This window comes from Echiichthys vipera (genome assembly GCF_963691815.1).
Source record: "Echiichthys vipera genome assembly, chromosome: 4".
NCBI lineage: Eukaryota > Metazoa > Chordata > Actinopteri > Perciformes > Trachinidae > Echiichthys > Echiichthys vipera.
The window spans coordinates 7,032,473-7,049,914 of record NC_139829.1 but is presented as its reverse complement, the minus strand read 5'-3'; the positions used below and the strand labels follow the sequence as shown (position 1 = coordinate 7,049,914).

Sequence of the window (17,442 nt, the reverse complement as noted above, 5' to 3'; positions counted from 1 at the left end):
ATGCTCCTCAGTAACATCCAAGGGGCAACTTGGTCAGTGACAGTTAGTGGTGACAAGCCTTGATTTGAAACTTTTGTCTCTTATTTGTTTCTGCTTGCAGAGTCAAACACGTGATTGTTATGTAGATTTACTCATGGAAGTTTTTGTGCTTTCCAAAATGTGTCTGCAGGTGGTTTAACAGCTTTAACTGGGAAGGACTGAAGGCGAGGACTTTGCCCTCTCCACTGAAAAGAGAAGTAAGTAAAACTAGGAGTCTTTGCAAGTTCTAATACAAAGCTTATACATAATTTCATTGCACAAGTGTCAAAAGTTGCAGTGAAAAAACAACACTGTGCAATGTGTGTGTGAATTCAGAGCGTTCAAATACCACGATGAAATTATTGCATTGAGCTTTTATGTTTTGAATTAGCCTGTCCTGGAGCAAGCAGATATACCCCTGTTTTTGTTTCTTTCCTTGTTTACAGTAAACACACATATGGAAAGGGAGTAGAAAAAACATTCATGTTATTGCTAACTTCTGCTTTGCATGTGTCAATACGCGCAGCATGATGTATCAGTGAACCACTTATTGTAGCTTTGTCTTCAAGGCTTCTCAGAGGAGGATATCAATGGAACATAAATCATGATAAAGAGAATCAGCAAATTTGAAGTGCCCCAACAATGTTGGATTTCAAAACTGAGTTAGTAAATCAGGAGGCGTCTCACCCTTTTTTCATCCTTTGTTGTCTTCCAGCTTACAGGACCGACAGATCACAGCTATTTCGACAACTACCCTCCAGATGAGGACAGTCCTCCTGATGAGCTGTCTGGTTGGGACATGGACTTCTGAGACCTTCTGCTCCATCTGTCCATTATTTCCCTTCCTGTGCACACTCCAACAACCAAAACTTAATGGGCGAAGGTGACCCCACATCACCTCTGGTGGCTAATAGTGGAGATCCTCATGTTTCTGAGCAACAGAAGCTGCAATTAGCTGGCTACTTTCTGAACTTATGACTGGTCTTCTCAACACAACAAGTATAGGAGAATTGTCCTTTGAGTTTGTCTGTGAAACAGTTTATGTAACCATCACTCTCTTTTTGGTTAATACATCTGACTAGCACTCTAGCTGATCAAGTACAATTTAGTGCTGCTAGTGGTACAGTAGTAGTGGCATGTTAGCATAGCAAGCTAAAATCCATAATACTGAAAAGCTACAGAGGTTCTCCACAATGTGCTGCTGATAAATGTTGCACCTGTGTGTTGCAGTGGATAAACACTCACTAAATTGGACACAGCTGGCCGTATTTGTGGGTGGGAAGCCAGTGAGGGAAAAAAGCCTTGTCGCTGCATTACCGACGGGGCACTTCCACCACGGGCTGCTTCTCGACACTTTCTGCAATGGAGCACAGGGGAAGAAGTCACGCAGTGCATGGTGGGAGCGTCGCAGCAAGCTTGTAGGGGAGCATGAAGTTGACTAAACCTCATCATTATGCAAAATAATCCGCCAAGCCCGATGCAGTGGGCTCACAAAACTTCTACCAAGCTGTCAAACTAGGCAATGTAGTTTAGATTTCGATGGCTTGTTTAGATGGAATAAGTTTTTATGAGTGGGCCACCATGTTGTGTCAAGTTTGAAACGGCAAGCAGAGAGTGCGTTTCTTCGGGGTCTGTCACCTACTTTGGAAACAGCCAGTTCCATCAAGCGGCCAGATGAGTGGAGCAGTGCGTGCCCTAGTGTCATTGATGCCTCTTGTGGAAATGCCCTGTGACCCTTTCTGGATGGTTGGGGGACTATGCATGGATAAAAAACACAGTGTAGTGTGGTACTGTACTACAGATTTCCAAAGATAATGTTTCAACGGCATAGTTTGGCCCTAACCCTTCAGTCTACAGTTCCAGGTAATGCTCATGTGTGTTTATAATATTGTGGAATATGAGCTAGTCCTCAAAAGTGATGCTCAAAAAAAACAACAGTGAAAGGTTCACACCTAATGGTCCGGTTCCTGATTCAACTGGTACGTTGTGCGTTCACAAAAAACAAAACTCAAAAGATCCAGAAATTTTCAACAAAATTCATGTGATGGAAATGTCGTTGGTTTATTGGTTATGCGGTTGGCAGGTAAAACACAACAAACCCTTCACAAGGTCTACCTGGACATAGAACATCATAGAGCACCATCATGTTCTGTCCATGCTGGTGTTGATCTGTAGAGTATATTAGCAGACTTAAGAGAACCACACATATGAATGTCTGGTAAGACAGCGGGTATTAAATAATTTAATAATGGAGGCATTTCAAGGAAGACGATTCTCCATCAGACGGTCTTATCACAGAAGATGGCATTTTGGTATCAAATATGCAAATACTCTATGTTACCAGTTCACAAGTCACCAAAACCAATTCAATGACAAATAAATGGGTGATTGGTTCGAATGGTGTCCACACCAAAAATTAGCCACTGAAGAGTTTACTTTGTTCACATCAGTCTGAGACCACCCCTTCACTCCATCCCAAAGTAACTGCTAAAAGGGGTTAAACAAGGCTTGTTGTGTGAACGGGCCCTTTAAAAGGCCAATGTTGTCCAATTGAAACATTGAGGTCAGAGAGAGTGGTACATCACAATATTTTCACCACATGAATCAAGTTTGAAAGTTTATAGAGTTATTGATTGCAGCTTAAGATTTGCTAAGCTAGCCTGCAGGCTTCATCTCATTCTGCTTTGGAGGGAAGTCTTGAAACAGATCCTGAAACAGTATTATTTTATTGCATTCCTTAATCAATCTATGCCCATAAAATAATCTTTAACATACCTCTAAATACTCGTTTTCAAGCACTTTTCTCTAGGCCCTCATGATGGCTCCAGATGTGCTTGGTGGGGAAATTTGGGAAGCAGCTGCAGTGCAAAGTCTTTATTTCTTACAGCTGAGGGAATTTGTGATTACATGTGCATTTTTTGTAAAGGGGGGGATGGAGGTGTGTGGGAGATATGAGAAGAGATATGTGTGGAGATGATGGATAAAGGAAAGTAACTTGAGGACAATCAGACTGGGGAGAAGAGATTCTGCTTGACTGCTTAGACAGCATCGACTATCCAACACACCAACATTTGTGCTAAAAAACATTGATAGTTCCTTGTGCCAACAGTATCCCCACTGCCCAAACTAGACACAGAAAAAAACACCGTACCCACTGAAGTTATAGAGTGTGAGCATCCCGCGGCAGGGTGCCAGACCTGAAGAAATATTTACCTTCTGGAAGCTGAGTCAACTCTGCGGTTACCAGCTTCTTAAGGAGAAGGGGAGTTCTGCCCGGTCTGAGGCGTTGATGATGTGATGAGGAGCAGCAAAGAGGCCAAACTGAGCAGAAAATCTTCAGGATTTTCTATGAGGGGATTTAAAATATGTGTTTTCCACTTTGAAACACTTGAGGTTTACAGTAAATCAGCCGTTTACCATGTGTCTGTATATATTGAATACTATAAAGCACAAGCATCAAAAATACACAATTTATACAATCCAAGCTACTTGTTCCTTAATGTAAACCTCAAAAACCTGGTGAGTAAATTTTGTAAATATCACGTATACATTGACTGGTGAATGTGTATGAGCAGTATGTGCAGTGTGTGATAATGTCAGTGTGTGGAAGCACCTGAAATTCTTGGAGAAGCTGTGGCCTTAAGATAATGACTACCAAGTGTAGGATGCAGCTGTGTTTGTTAATATTTTTCCAGATTTTATGCCTTTTTCTGTTTGTTTTTTTTATTTGACTTTCTGAAATCGAATCAAACTGTTTTCTTAGATTGGACAATTAAAAAAACATTTGATGCCACAATATATCCTTTTTTTCCCTTTTTTGTTTCTTACCAATATGCGCAGACTTTTCTAACTGGGGACATTAATAATAGCTGCATTCATTTAGTAGTTCAGTGCCAGGCCCAATAATTAAACAAAGAACATTATGATTATGAACCATACTGTGTCAACCTTCACATTATGCCTACTTTTGTTTATATTTTTAAAACAACAACCCCCATCGCCTGCCTTCCATCTTTTACTCACTGGCTCTAACTTACATTACGCCCCTTCTATGTTTTGATACAGTTGGTTTTCCAATGTGGTGTGAACCGTACCTGAGTACACATGAACTGTACTTTGGACCACCCTTTGTGGATCAGTGGTACACAGTATTCATACCATTTAAACAACTTGGACTTTGGACTCAAGTGTACTTGAATCTGGGAAAGCCTGATGTGAAATGCCACTTTATTCAACTTCATATATTCATCCTTATATCATGTTAATGTTCGGCAATTTATGTTTTGCATTAGCCAAACAGTACTGTTTTCACAAAGAATTATGCAAATTAAGACTTTAAGACTTGACATCTCCAAGTAGACTTACAACAATCTGTATAGCTGCGTCAAGTTCATCCATGATTTACTCTTTTTTGTTTCCATTTTGCTGCTATTTTTCATGCATGTAGCTAGCAAGCTGTATAAAAAAAAAGAAAAAAAGAGACATCCACATTCAAAACCCTGCAGACAAATCTCTAAATGGCTGATTGTTTCTAAAAACCTGGGAAACAGACGTTAATTAGCACCCATCCCCAAAAATGACCCCATACAGTGCCTATAGAAAGTCAGAATACCCTTTCTGAAGGGTGGCAAGAAATAAGCCTTTTTATGAAAAAAATGTCAAACTGAGTCAAAAAGCATATTGAAGATTCTGATGGTTATTTGGTCACATGAGACCAAAACTGAACTTTTTGGGCTGAACTCTAAACGCTATGTATGGCAGAAACCAAACACAGCACACCTCCCAAATCACACCAGCATGGTGGTGGCAGCATCATGTGGGCTTGTTTCTCTTCAGCAGGGACTGGGCAGTTGGTCAGGACTGAAGGGAAAATGGATGCTGCCAAGTCCACCCACATTCTTGTGGAAAACCTGCAGCCCTCTCTTAGACACTTGAAAATGGGCAGGGGGTTCACCTTCAGCATGACAACGACCCAAAACACACCTCCATAAAAACAACACAGTTGCTAAAGGAGAGGAAGGTGGATGTCCTAGAGTGGCCCAGTCAGAGCCCTGACCGGAATCCTACAGAACATCTGTGGATGGACCTGAAGAGTACAGTCATCACGGCTCACCACAGAATTTGACTGTAATTAAAACAAAAGGTGCCTGGGAGGAAGCCAGAGAACCCGGAGAAAACCCATGAAGACACAGGGAGAACATGCAAACTCCACACAGAAGGTCCCCAGCCGTGATTCGATTAGTAAAAATTTGTAAATCATGCTGGAAAAATATATTTTTTATGTACAATCATTTCAGGCTGTTAAACAAAAAAGAGACTATCTCAAAGGGTATCACGACTTTCTACAGCAATGTAGTTCGTTTGTACAAGCAGCCTATTACGACTCATATTTACGCTCATATTGGTGGCGACCTCTAGTGGCCACAGCATTTATGACAGAAGCAAAGGAGGAAGTCAGGTGACATAGTCAACGAGATCAGGGTGGATGGATTGGTCAAACAAGAACAGGACAGAGAAAAATGAGGCCACTGTTTGTGTCTCATGTGAAACCAAGTCCACATAGTCTTATTTAACCTTTCAAACATACGTTAACTAGTAAGTTAAGTACATTATGCAATGGCACCTACTTATAAACATAACTGAAGTTACGTTCCAAACATACTTATTTGAACCCAAACCATGATATTTTCCTAACCCCAAGGGAGTGGTTTTTCTGCCTGAACCTAACCAAACTGCGACCATTTCACAACTTTAACTTACTGTTTAAATCACTACCTTCAGGTACGAGGATGTGTTAGGAAACACTTGTATCGGTCATATTAGAGGGTTGGAGGACTTGATCTGGTATTTGGTATGGTATCACACTTTCTTCACTGCAATGACAAGTCAAAATGTCTGCCACCAGAATGGGCTGTTACTTCATTTTTGTGGATTCACAACTGAACTGTACCTCACAACAAAGTTTTACAAAAAACGATCGTAGCCTTACTGTTTATAGTGTCAACATATATTTAGACCTCATGGTTACTGAACATTGTTAGTGCTATGTCTCAAAACCTATGTATATTTGTATATATAGGTACTGAGGATAAAATCTCAAAAAATGGGCCATTTGTATGATTTCAAAAGAAAGAAAATGTGTATAACTTCATGCACACATTTTTAGGTTGATTATATATACCTGTATCTGTAAATAAAATGTAATTACAGACTTTTCTGGGCAGTACGGGAAAGTTTTAAGCCAATTGTTACACTGCACCTTGATATGCTTCTTAGTTTTCTACTGAATTTCAGAAATATTGATCTTTTATGCCGAATGGTACTAAAGGAGAGATAAAGAAAATACATTTAGCTTTGTTTGTGTCTTTTAGAAACCAAAGAATTCCTTGATAGATCTGAGTCTTGCATACTTTTATTCATTTCTTTGAATGCTTTGTAAGGATGGTCAGAGCTCAGAGGGGGAGGACCGTGAAACTTTTCACCTCACTTTCACATCAGTAGTGACAAATGTCCATCACAGATATAAAGACCATCGACATATCACCACTCTGGTCCCCCTTTCTCAGACCACACCTACAATATATGCAACATACAGAAAATAAATAGATGCATGTTAAAAGGTCATTTCCATATACAAATATATTTTATGAAGCTTATTGTACAAGCATTTCTTTTCTTACCTGTAGCATAACATTTACAAGAAAGGATTGAACAGTGAAGTAGAGTAAGCTCTTATAAACTGCAGATATACTGTATAAGTGTCTCTGATATTTGCACTCCGACATCAGTGAAGTTTAGTAATGTGTTGATGAGTTTCGAATGCAGCAAAATAAAAGGCCCCAAAACGACTCCTCAACAGTCGTTATGTCTGCAATGTTGTACTGGCACAACCAGAGGAAGCCACTTCCGTGCTGCAGCATGCTCTGATTAAAGATGTATTGGCACAAGATGAGGAAGCACAAACTGGAAAAAAGAGTGTCAGTACAAAATACATAAAGTTAAAAAAAATCTGCCCTTAGCTACTGACAAAATAAATGTCTCTGTAATATCAAAATAGTGAATTATTTGAAATACATTTTAGAGTAAATGCCACTGGCGATCATACTTATCAAAAGAAAATGCACTATGTTCACTCATCGTAGAATATTCTCTACCAAAGAAAAAGACTATTCCCAGCTGCTTACTTTGACTTTAGCTTCATCGCGAACTGAGCTCAGCTCTCTGAACAGGCGATGAATCAAATCAAACTTTTTGAAAAGCAGAAATCCACCCATTCAAAAGGCACTTCTATCTCTAAGAAACATTAGAATGTCATCAACATTTAGAGCTATTTACAAAAACAATGTACAAGTCTATAGAAAAAAGGTTTGCTGCTATATTTCAGTCTATTTGCTCTGAATAAATATTTGGTTTTGTGAACTCTTGACAATAGTGCACAACCCAACGCAATTTTATAAAATGTTAACTGCTCTCCTAGGTGTGTCTGTGGTTCAATGTTGACCTGACGCAAAGTAACAAGGATTTATGTAAAATCTACTCTATACAGTAATAAGGCATATGCGACCCAGGGAAATAGATAATATCTCCCTGATCATTCAATATATTATATGTATTGCTCATTATTTTTGTTTTTTTATTTTGAAAAAATGGAAAATCTGACGGGGAAAAATTCACAGAAGCACATTTTTTAATTACTTTGAGAAACAAATTTTTGTTGTCTCTCTATTTTCATATCAGCTTAGCTGTCCTTTTCACCAGTGGATCATGTTAAGTGTACTGTCTTGGAGCTGAAAACAAAATAGCGTGTCCAACCCATCTAAACATTTTAAAAAATCCTTCTTATTAATGAATATCTGACTTTTTTATATCTTAGTTGAGAAAAACAGATTTCTAGAAGCATTCTTGAAGTTACCATTATTTTTTCTTCATAAATGTCATTCGATGCTGTAAATACGATACATCATTTTAAACAGAATGTTATGGCAACATGTTCTGAACTTTAACAAAGCAAAAAACAAATAGGCTTATCTTGATATCAGGCTCATTGAAATTAGTATTAATCATTTATGTGTGCCAAGTACCAAAACTTAATTTCTTTCTGAGCTCATCAGGTCCAACAAGGTTTTCAAACTTTTAGAATTATTTTACACTTTTAATAAACACACATGGTGACAGCCCTTGTTCAATGATGTAGCCTACTTCTTTTGATATGCCGTCTCCCTTTATCTTTAAAAATCAAATCTAAAGTTTACTTGTAAAACAATTTCTTGGCGAAGCAATGGTATAATCCACCAAACAGTCCCCAACTGTTAATGACGACCACAAATGAAAAGTAGCTTACACTTCTGCATATAATAAATTCTTAAATGTGGGTTTCTGTACAACAACGGAGCAGTTATCCAAACACAAATATGTACGGCTATCTACTGTACCGTCTACGTCACAATTCTGGCTTTGGAATCTAATATATCTCTCTATAGCAGCCAAGCCAATAATTATACAATAACTTCTCATATAGTGAATAACACAGTGATAGTACAGACATAAATACATACAATTAGTAACAAAAACCATGCAAGTGTGAGCATAGGTGACTTGGTGGTAATGACCAAAGACAACTTCAAGCTGTGAAGGAGAGAAAGACGAGAATGACCCCTCATTAGAGGCATCAGTTCAAACTGAGATCATTTGTGTTTCCTGAAAAGTGATTTTTATTTCAGTTCTTGTCTTTCTTATGCCTCGATCTGTATATGTGTATCTTGATAGGGAGTTTATGATTCAGTCACCCTGCTATCCCCCAACGGATAACTGAGCAGCGATGATAAAGACATAAACAGTGGTGAAATTGGAGCATGGAGATTTGACTTTCCATTCCAGTTATCTTCCACAAGGACAACTCACACGATCTGTTCCTTCCCACGAACATACCAGTGTCCTCTTCACCTGGAACAACAGGCAGTACTCTCCTCCAGTGCAAAAGGGAAGTTGTGGTCAATGGGTGTTTGTAAGTGAACGAGTGTAAGACTACAAGAACAGGAGGAGAGAGTGTTGTTTTTCGGCTGCAAGTGTTGATTTTTTTTTCTTTTCTGTATGACATGAGTTTTATGGGAACAGGAATTGAAGGATAAAAAAAAAACTATCTACAGGCGCAAGAATCTACAGTCATGTTGGGGTACACTTTGAGTACCACGTTCTTGTCCTCGTCAAAGAAGAGGATGCTGAGGGAAGACATCTTCTCTGGGACACAGCACGGCTCGGGGATGCCTGGGACGACGCCCACTGCCCTCACTATGCTCTGGATGGTGGCATGGTTAGAGGGCTTCAGAGCCTAAGGGCAAAGGGACAAAAGCGTTTTAAAAAATGTATCCAGAAAATAATATGCTACAAACATTTTTGTGTTGCAAAGTTCCGTTATCACTTTAAAGGAAAACATTTCCCTCTGATCCTGATCATGTTGTAGAAGTAGAAGTGACTGTATGTATTTGTAGAATATGATTATTTTGCATAATAATACATCACTGTATTTTTTGATGCACTTGAAAAGGGAAAGTTTTATAACAACATGGGTCTCAATGCCTCCAACAAGGAGGAGGTTTTGGAGTGGATCCGAACCAAGCGTTGGATTCACTAAATTATTTTGGTCTGTGCTCTCCAACTCCCTTCATAGTTTTGTTCATAGACTGTATACAAAGATGGACGATGCAGCTCCACTTCCTCACATTGTACAAAAGTGGAGATCTACCTAATATGACAGAAACAGTCTTTGTGAAAAAAGTATTTGATTTGTACTTTGACTTCTTAGTTTGGCCGATGTCCCATCTACTAACATGAAGGGGGCGATGGGATTTATGATCTATACTGCAGCCAGCCACCAGTGGGGTAATCCAGATGTTTAGGTTTCCCTTTTGGGGAGTTGTCAGGCCGCCCATCTTTATATACAGTCTATGGTTTTGTTCCTCTCTCTAATACGCAATTTAATTGCTAAGATCATAGAAAGTGCCATCATTAAAAATAATTCTGGTGGGGCAAAAACACAAGCAGACAAACATAAATACATTTTTTTTTTTACCACAAATACCAAAAGTATTTGGAAGAGAAAACTACATTGAATGGTTGATCATAAGCAAAAATGTCGATTGTTAACATCTGCCACAGTTTACTGAATGAGTCCCTTGTTCAATTATTTACTACTGTACTTATGACCAAACTTTCCTGTGAAATGAGGGGTTATTACCAACATTTCAGGTCCAAATAAAGTGGTTTAGAAAATCTTGATGAACTCTTGGCCTGTTTCCAACCTGCCTGATCATCTAACTCCTCGTTTTGTGCCCCATTTGATTTTTCTGTGGTGATGTTATCTGAGCAATCTTGTGAGCACAGTGTTATTATAACCAATATAAAGATAGCAAAATCTATGAAAATAAGACTGAAAGTCATAATTTCTATTGAGAGTCCAGGACAGCATCTTTAACAGAGCTCTTTGTGTTTTAGTTTTGGATCACACAGCAACCATCATTCATAGCTAATTTGTCAAGTTGGCCTGCTCATCATATGTAACACAATTAACACATTATTCAGTGCATCCAACATCAGCTGCAGGTAGATCCAAATCTGAGAGCTGGCTCGGTTCACACACCTGATCAGCTGTTTCATGTCTTAGCAGGATCCACTGAGTGACAGGACACCTTTTAATGGTAGCTATTTAGCAGCTTCTAAAGCTTTAGCCTGACAAAGAAGAAACAACATCACAGGCAGCAAACCTACAGGAGAGGGAGGGGGTCGCCTCAGGCACTAGGCCCTACTTCTGGGACTAATTACGTCCAACTACAAAGGCCTGCGACTCTGAGTAAATGAATTAAGTGGATGGATCTCGTGCATTCCGGCCATGTTTAAAATACCTGTGATGTTATCTTGTCACCGGGACCACGAGCTACGAGGGGACCTGAAGCACAAGTTTCTTTATTTCTCTCACTTCTTCATATGTTCTTTCAAATGTGTAAAACCATAGTTATCTTTTGTGCAACTGAAGAAAAACTTTACAGAACGGCATTACATCTTTTCTTAAAGGTTCTTGTTCCTTTGCCTTCAGCATGGTCATAAACTTTTATAGATTTTTCGATTGGTGAGGTCAGCCACCTGCTCGACTATTTTTCACTTTTGGTTACAAAACTATTTGTATTAAACAACCTTAACTTTTTTCAAATTATTTAGCTCTGATGCATATCTTCAAATGCATGACTTTATTCTCAAGATATACTGTAGAAGATAAAAGCTTCCACTGTAACTAGTTTATCCTGGCAGCTGAATGTGAAAGCAGATGGCATACATTTCTGTCCGTTTCTTTGTCATTATCATCTATAATATGAGACAGATAGGCTCCAGGGACTTCTGATATTAATGTTCCAAGGAAAAATAGTACAAAGCTGTAACAGCAACAGTAAACGAGGGACTGAAAGCTTAATGGCTAGATGTACTGATATCTCAACACAGCCTGTTCCCTTTACTTAATATACAGCATAAGGTCTAATGTGTATCTAAAACAGAGCATCTCAACACATTCATATAAATTAAATTGGTGAGAGGCTGGCAAAAACTCATCTGTTGTACCATGAGATATTTGTCCCAAATCATTTGAATATAATTTAGAAAAAATTATATAATCCAAAAATTGCCACAAAAAAAAAACATATTGGTGGAACTACAAGAGTCTCACCTTTGGCATGGGGAACTGGCAGGACCCTGAGCAGTAGTAGGCATCAAACGACTTGGGTGATATAATCCATTCACTCCATCCAATGTCAGCAAAGTCCACTTTCAGGTATCTCCGAGCGCAGTTCCTGGGCTCGTTCCACTGCTTCTTTCGCGCCTTTTTAATCGTCTGCTCGTCGAACTGCAGCAGGGGCATCTTGTGCCGCTGATTCTTGCGTGTCTTTTTACGTGGCCGACGGGCCTGCTTGTTTTCAAAAGGTTCATATGGACTCGTCTCATCCCAACCGGTCGTCTCATAGGGATACTCGGGCCCAGGAAGTTCATTGTTTTGCAACGGGAGCAGAACGTTCACCGAACGCTTGTTTCTGGGCTGCGGCTGCTCTTGTTCAGTGTTGTTTCGCTCACGCAGTCCCAGTTTTTGGAAGCTGTTCGAAATGGAGCCCTCCCCTCCCACCGATTGGTGTCTCTGGAGGGTGGCTACCACACTTTCAGGTTCTGAAATGGCAGAGTCGTTGGCGTAGACCAGGATGTAGGGTGAGCGGTCAGACAGCAGCTTCTTCCACGGTTGGGGCCCTTGTGAAGCCACATCGATCCCAATAAGCAGCTCATCGTGGTGTTTGGCCTGGTTGACCACACGAGTTATGTCCTTCCACTGCCAAGAAATGAAGTCCCTGTAGAGGGTGGACACATTGATCTGAAAGTGTCCCAGAGTCCTTATCTTGTTATCCACAGAGGCGAAACTCCAGATGACCATGTGGATGTGGTTGTGCCTCCGGGGGCCGTGGCGTCCACAGCTTTTGGACCGTGAGCAGCCGTGGGTGCTGTTCTGAAGGTCTCCAATGTAATAATGAAGAGTGGCAGATAGAACGTCTTCTGACTTGGTGAGGGAGGTGAGGTTGAAAATCTGCAGCTGCTTCATGTTTATCGTACCTGTGTATATAATAAATATTATCGACACAATGCAACACTGGACAGGACATCAGAAACCACCACTTGCGTTAAGTACACAATAATGATCATAACTCAAAATGTATCTTTTTAATATAGTAACATTCCTTTTCTCCCTTTTTTCTTGGGTATGTGTGATTTTATGCATTTGCTATATAAATGAATAAAGTTCCTTCATTCATAATAATATATTTGTATTTATTGTTTCCTGATCTAACATTTTCTTAGTGATGCAGATACCGTTGATTTTATTTGGCCAGGTTATGAAATCTATACGTTTTCAGCCTCTGCCTGGATACTCTGGAGAATTCACAGAACATGTTTTAAAAGGTAACCTTTCATCGCACTGAAAACATTTCGCAGTGAGGTCTGTGGATCATCCAGAGTAACCAAGACAGTGTTTCTGGAAGGAGATGTTGTATTTTTTAAATAATATTTTCAATGCTTTAAAGTAACATAACTCATCTCCATTGTTATGGGATGGAAGTAGAAATCTAAAAATATCTCAAAACCATGGAAAGTAAAACCAAAACTATCTGCATGACAGTAGAAGTGTGAAAATCTGTTTGTAATTTGGGTGAAATGACCCTTTATATGCTTTGACGTACAGCTACCAGGCAACAGGAGGCAGTATAATCTAACAAACTTTGACCCTGAACTGAAACTCTCCTTTAAAAGGGCACACGTCAAATAAAACAGCGTAGCATGTACGCATTTTAGAGTTTATAAGGTTAAAGTTACTAGAGAAAACATTAATAGAAAAGCACCCTCAATGTAGATGCTTACTGCAGTGAAAACTCCGCAGTCTTGCCGCTCTACAGGCAGACTGGGCAGCTGCCAGATGCTGGCTCGAGGGAATATCTATCACGACTATCTGACACTAAAATCTGAAGGTGACAAAACAAATGCGTCGGAAAAACGATTTTGCATTCAGAGATCTGATGCAGAATCTCTATTCTCGGGGCAGGGAGAAGGTAACAGGTTGATCACATTTCAATGACTGGATCAACAGGTGTATCTCAATTTCAGCTTAAACCCGCACGCGAATGGCCAACTGAGCAAAGAAGCTAAAAGATCTAGTTTTAGATAGAACTTTATGCAACACAACATGCATGTATGGCTTCTCTAGAATGACATAACTCAGTGTTGTTAACATGCGTAAAAACTTTGGATACCTACCCCAGTGCGCTTTAAAGCTGCGGACAGTGTTGCCGTCCTTGAAGGGAAACCCAGCCCGGTTATACTTTGCGTAAAGCATCTGCATGTGTTCCGTCATTGTATCCTGTAAAAGCACACCGTGGTCGTCTTTCGCGGGATGCTTTTTATCCTCTGAATGCGTGAAATCCTCATTCCGTCTCTCGGGGAAACTGTCTGTTTTCAGCATCGCGCAGTATCCAACGCAGAGATAACTCCATCCGTAAAGCAGTACGACCACAAACCGGGAGTAGAGAGCCATGCTTGAGCCAAAGCGAAGGTAGCAGCAGAGAAAAGAATAGTTGTGGAAAACTTAGGCACGTTTCCAAAAGTTGTGCCTATCTCCAAAAAGACATACCATCACCTGAGGAGTCCTCTCTTAGAAAATGATACCATCACCTTTGACACCAGTCACAGCAAGGGAGGGCAGGGGGAAAAATAAGAGCGTTATCCAAGATGTCTCTCTGCTTTTGATAAGTTGTCGGTCTAAACGTGCAAGAGTCAGTAAATGATAACGGCACACTGCGGAAGGTGTAAGGGAACAGATGCGAGAGAACTAAGCTGCTAAAGGAGTGACGCTCTTGGTTTTGTATCCGAGCTCTGAGCTGATTTCAGGACCAGCAGTCAACCGTCCCCCCCGTCTCAGCTTTCATTGAAGGTAAAGCATGTTGTGCTTGGTATTATAGGACTTGTGGGACCAGCTGGGTATTCCTCTCTCTCTCTCTCTCTCTCTGACTCTCTCTCTCTCTCTCACACGCGCGCACACACACACACAAACACACACACACACACACACACACACATTCACACAGAGCGAGCGAGCGAGCGAGCGAGATAGAAAGAGAGAGAGAGAGAGAGAGAGAGACTGTGTTTCCTGTTCAAGATACTTATACGCACATTCAGCCTGGGGACAACATTATCTAATGGTATCAAGAGCTGAAGGAGACAGTTTTGTCAGTTGATTCCAACTGATTTGAATATCTAAACTACTGCCACCGAACAGCCCCTCCGTGCGTAATTTTTACTCCGCAGAGCTGTGCGTCTGGGCCGCGCTGCTGAATGAAGCGGCTTATTGTCGGCATTAAAGGCTCTCTCCCCTATTTAGTTTAGTTCAATGGAGTTAAGCACACACATCCTGTACCATCACGGTCCGATCCGGATGCTGTACTGTGCCCCCCTTACCTCCCCACCGCCCCCCCCCAAAACAGCCCATCCAGGCGGGGTTTTACACACACCCAGCCGCCCTCCACCCCCCGCGACTGGGCTTCTCTTTCAGGGGCACTCGGGAGGAAATGATTAGGGCATTTCCCCGCCCTTGGACATCTGATGCCAATAATATTAGCATGCCATGTCCTTCATAGCAGTCAACACACTGAATGGGTTTAACCCCTTCAACCGGGAGAAGATGGGCAGGAGAAATTAAACAACTGCAGCAGCAGAGTGAAGTCAGCTGGCAGCAAAAACCTGATTGGATCAAGTCAGATTAATCAATCAGACCTGTAGTGCTCAAGGAGATACAAAGATGAATGAGCCTTGACCATCATTTTGGAAGGCACAAAACATTTTTTTTTTTTTCAAACTCACATTAGCTCAAAAAAACTTTTTAAAAAACAGAATGAGAACTGTGGATTTTGTGGATTTCTTAAATACAAGTAACAGGAAGAATGATCACAGCAAGCAAAGCCTGTTTCAGTGTAAACCTGGGCACATTTGATCTCTTAACATAAAACCTTCTTAACCTTTTGAGGTGCACATGCCTGAAAGCTTTTCACAGGGTGTACCCCGCCTCACGCCCGATGTCAGCTGGGATCGGCTCCAGCACCCCCGCGACCCCGACCCCGGGATAAGCGGTTGAAGATGAGATGAGATGAGATGAAATCACAAGAGGGAAACTGTATTAAGAACATTTGTTGGGTTTAAACTGTAATTTGTTTTATTACGCTTGTGTATTATTAATCAGATTGTTTTTTTTTTGTTTTACTGCTGTGCTCTGTTAAAAAAAAAGACAAAACCATCCGAATAATAATAATCAAGCGTATTGATAGATTTCTTAAGTATCACTTGCAAGGCCACATTTTTTTTTATTTGATTCAGACTAACTGTTACCAGTCCTCATACAGTAGGTAGATACAAGTGGGAGCCTGTTGACAACATGATCATTGTCATAATAAAAATGCTAATCTTGATTCAAGTCATTTGGTGCCTAAAAAATTGCTGCAGTCATCAACAGCTTTGGTAAACACTGTCGGTTTTAAGCATGAATCTTCACCACTCTTGTCTTAACTCGTCTATCTTCTTGCATTGATCAAAGTTTAAATGTTGCTGGTATTTGAATGAAGAGACGTGAAATTAAAGTGAAATTGAGCCAGTTACATAGAGAAGGCCCAGTTTAGTCAGAATCGTCTTTACCTCACGTTGTGTATATTAGGGGCAAGTGAGGCCTCAAACTAATAAAACCATGCTTCATTTACAACCCCAACAGCTTAAAAGCCCAATAAAAGAAAAGAAAGGGGATATTACCATTTAAATGAGACTTTATTGTGAAATCATTACTATTTGCAGACACAAGATCTGTCTGAGTGAGTTCCAGCAAGTTTTTTTCTTTTTTTGGTCTAACACAGAAGTACGGCACATAAAAAGTAACACTTCATGAGTGATGCTTGTTTGTTTGTCAATCTACTGACATTTTTAAGTGCTTTTTTCCATGTGCACATCTGCTGTAGGTGTTGGGAGTAACTGATGCATCTTTCAAGGAGGGTGAGCATAGCGGGCCGGACTACTTCATCACCGGGCCACATGAATGAGCTGCGGCCTATAAAGCTAAACAGCTGTAGATGAGAGGGAAATGTTCATTTGCCACCCGGCAGGTTTGAGTTCTTACCCCCCACACATAAAAAACAAAGCAGATAGTGAGATAGTCAGGTGGACATACCTCACCCTGAGGTTAAAGCTGGCGTTTTACAAAGAAGTCAAAGAGGAAATAACATTCCTGTTACAATTGTTCTGCTTGATTTGAATGTACACACCATCCTTGTTAGTCCAGTTGGTTTAATTAAAACAACAGCAGAGACTGACCGGTTTTTCGGAGCCATTTCGACACAAACAGCTCAAAAAAGACAATTAAAGGTTCCGCATTCTGCTCATTTTCAGCTTCATACTTGTATTCTGAGTTTCTACTAGAAAATGTTTACATGCTTTAATGTTCAAACTTCCACATCAGCTATCTCTGCATCATTGCAGTCGGGGGAATGACTGTCACAGCACTTTCTACCTATATACAGTGTAGTTGTGACATCACAGCGGTACAGGAAGTCCTGACAGCTCTTTAAAGGCACAGTTTCTGAATATGGACTGTGTGCATTTCTCTGTGGATTGAGCATTCTAATACTTTCACAGTATTTATATGGCACTTTAAAAAAAAATATGGGACCTATAAATAACACTAAAATATATATATATAAGGACATATAACAACAAAAACATATTGGGCAGGTGGAGGTGAAAGTAAATCAAAAGGTACCCCCCCATCACACTTTTATAACTTGTTGCTTTTTATAACTCCGCAAACTTTGT

At 40.3% G+C, this 17,442-nt stretch overlaps 2 protein-coding genes across 2 annotated transcripts in view; one reads left to right on the top strand and one right to left on the bottom strand.

Annotated features, from left to right (window-relative positions):
* prkg2 (protein kinase cGMP-dependent 2) overlaps positions 1–878 on the top strand; it is a gene marked incomplete at its 5' end in the record, with an annotated part of 29,772 nt that extends 28,894 nt beyond the window's left edge. The window contains 2 exons of the mRNA XM_083911874.1: positions 170–236; positions 734–878. Of these exons, the coding sequence (XP_083768000.1) occupies positions 170–236; positions 734–829 (163 nt within the window). The 3' untranslated portion in view covers positions 830–878. The remainder of the gene's footprint in view (positions 1–169; positions 237–733) is intronic.
* Positions 879–6,462: 5,584 nt separating this feature from the next.
* bmp3 (bone morphogenetic protein 3) lies at positions 6,463–14,503 on the bottom strand. Its single transcript, XM_083912319.1, has 3 exons — positions 13,855–14,503; positions 11,732–12,657; positions 6,463–9,346 (listed from the first exon to the last, which is right to left on the bottom strand). Exons 1-3 carry the CDS (start codon positions 14,129–14,131, stop codon positions 9,155–9,157), a joined length of 1,395 nt encoding a protein of 464 aa, XP_083768445.1. The 5' UTR covers positions 14,132–14,503; the 3' UTR covers positions 6,463–9,154.
* Positions 14,504–17,442: the final 2,939 nt, after the last annotated feature.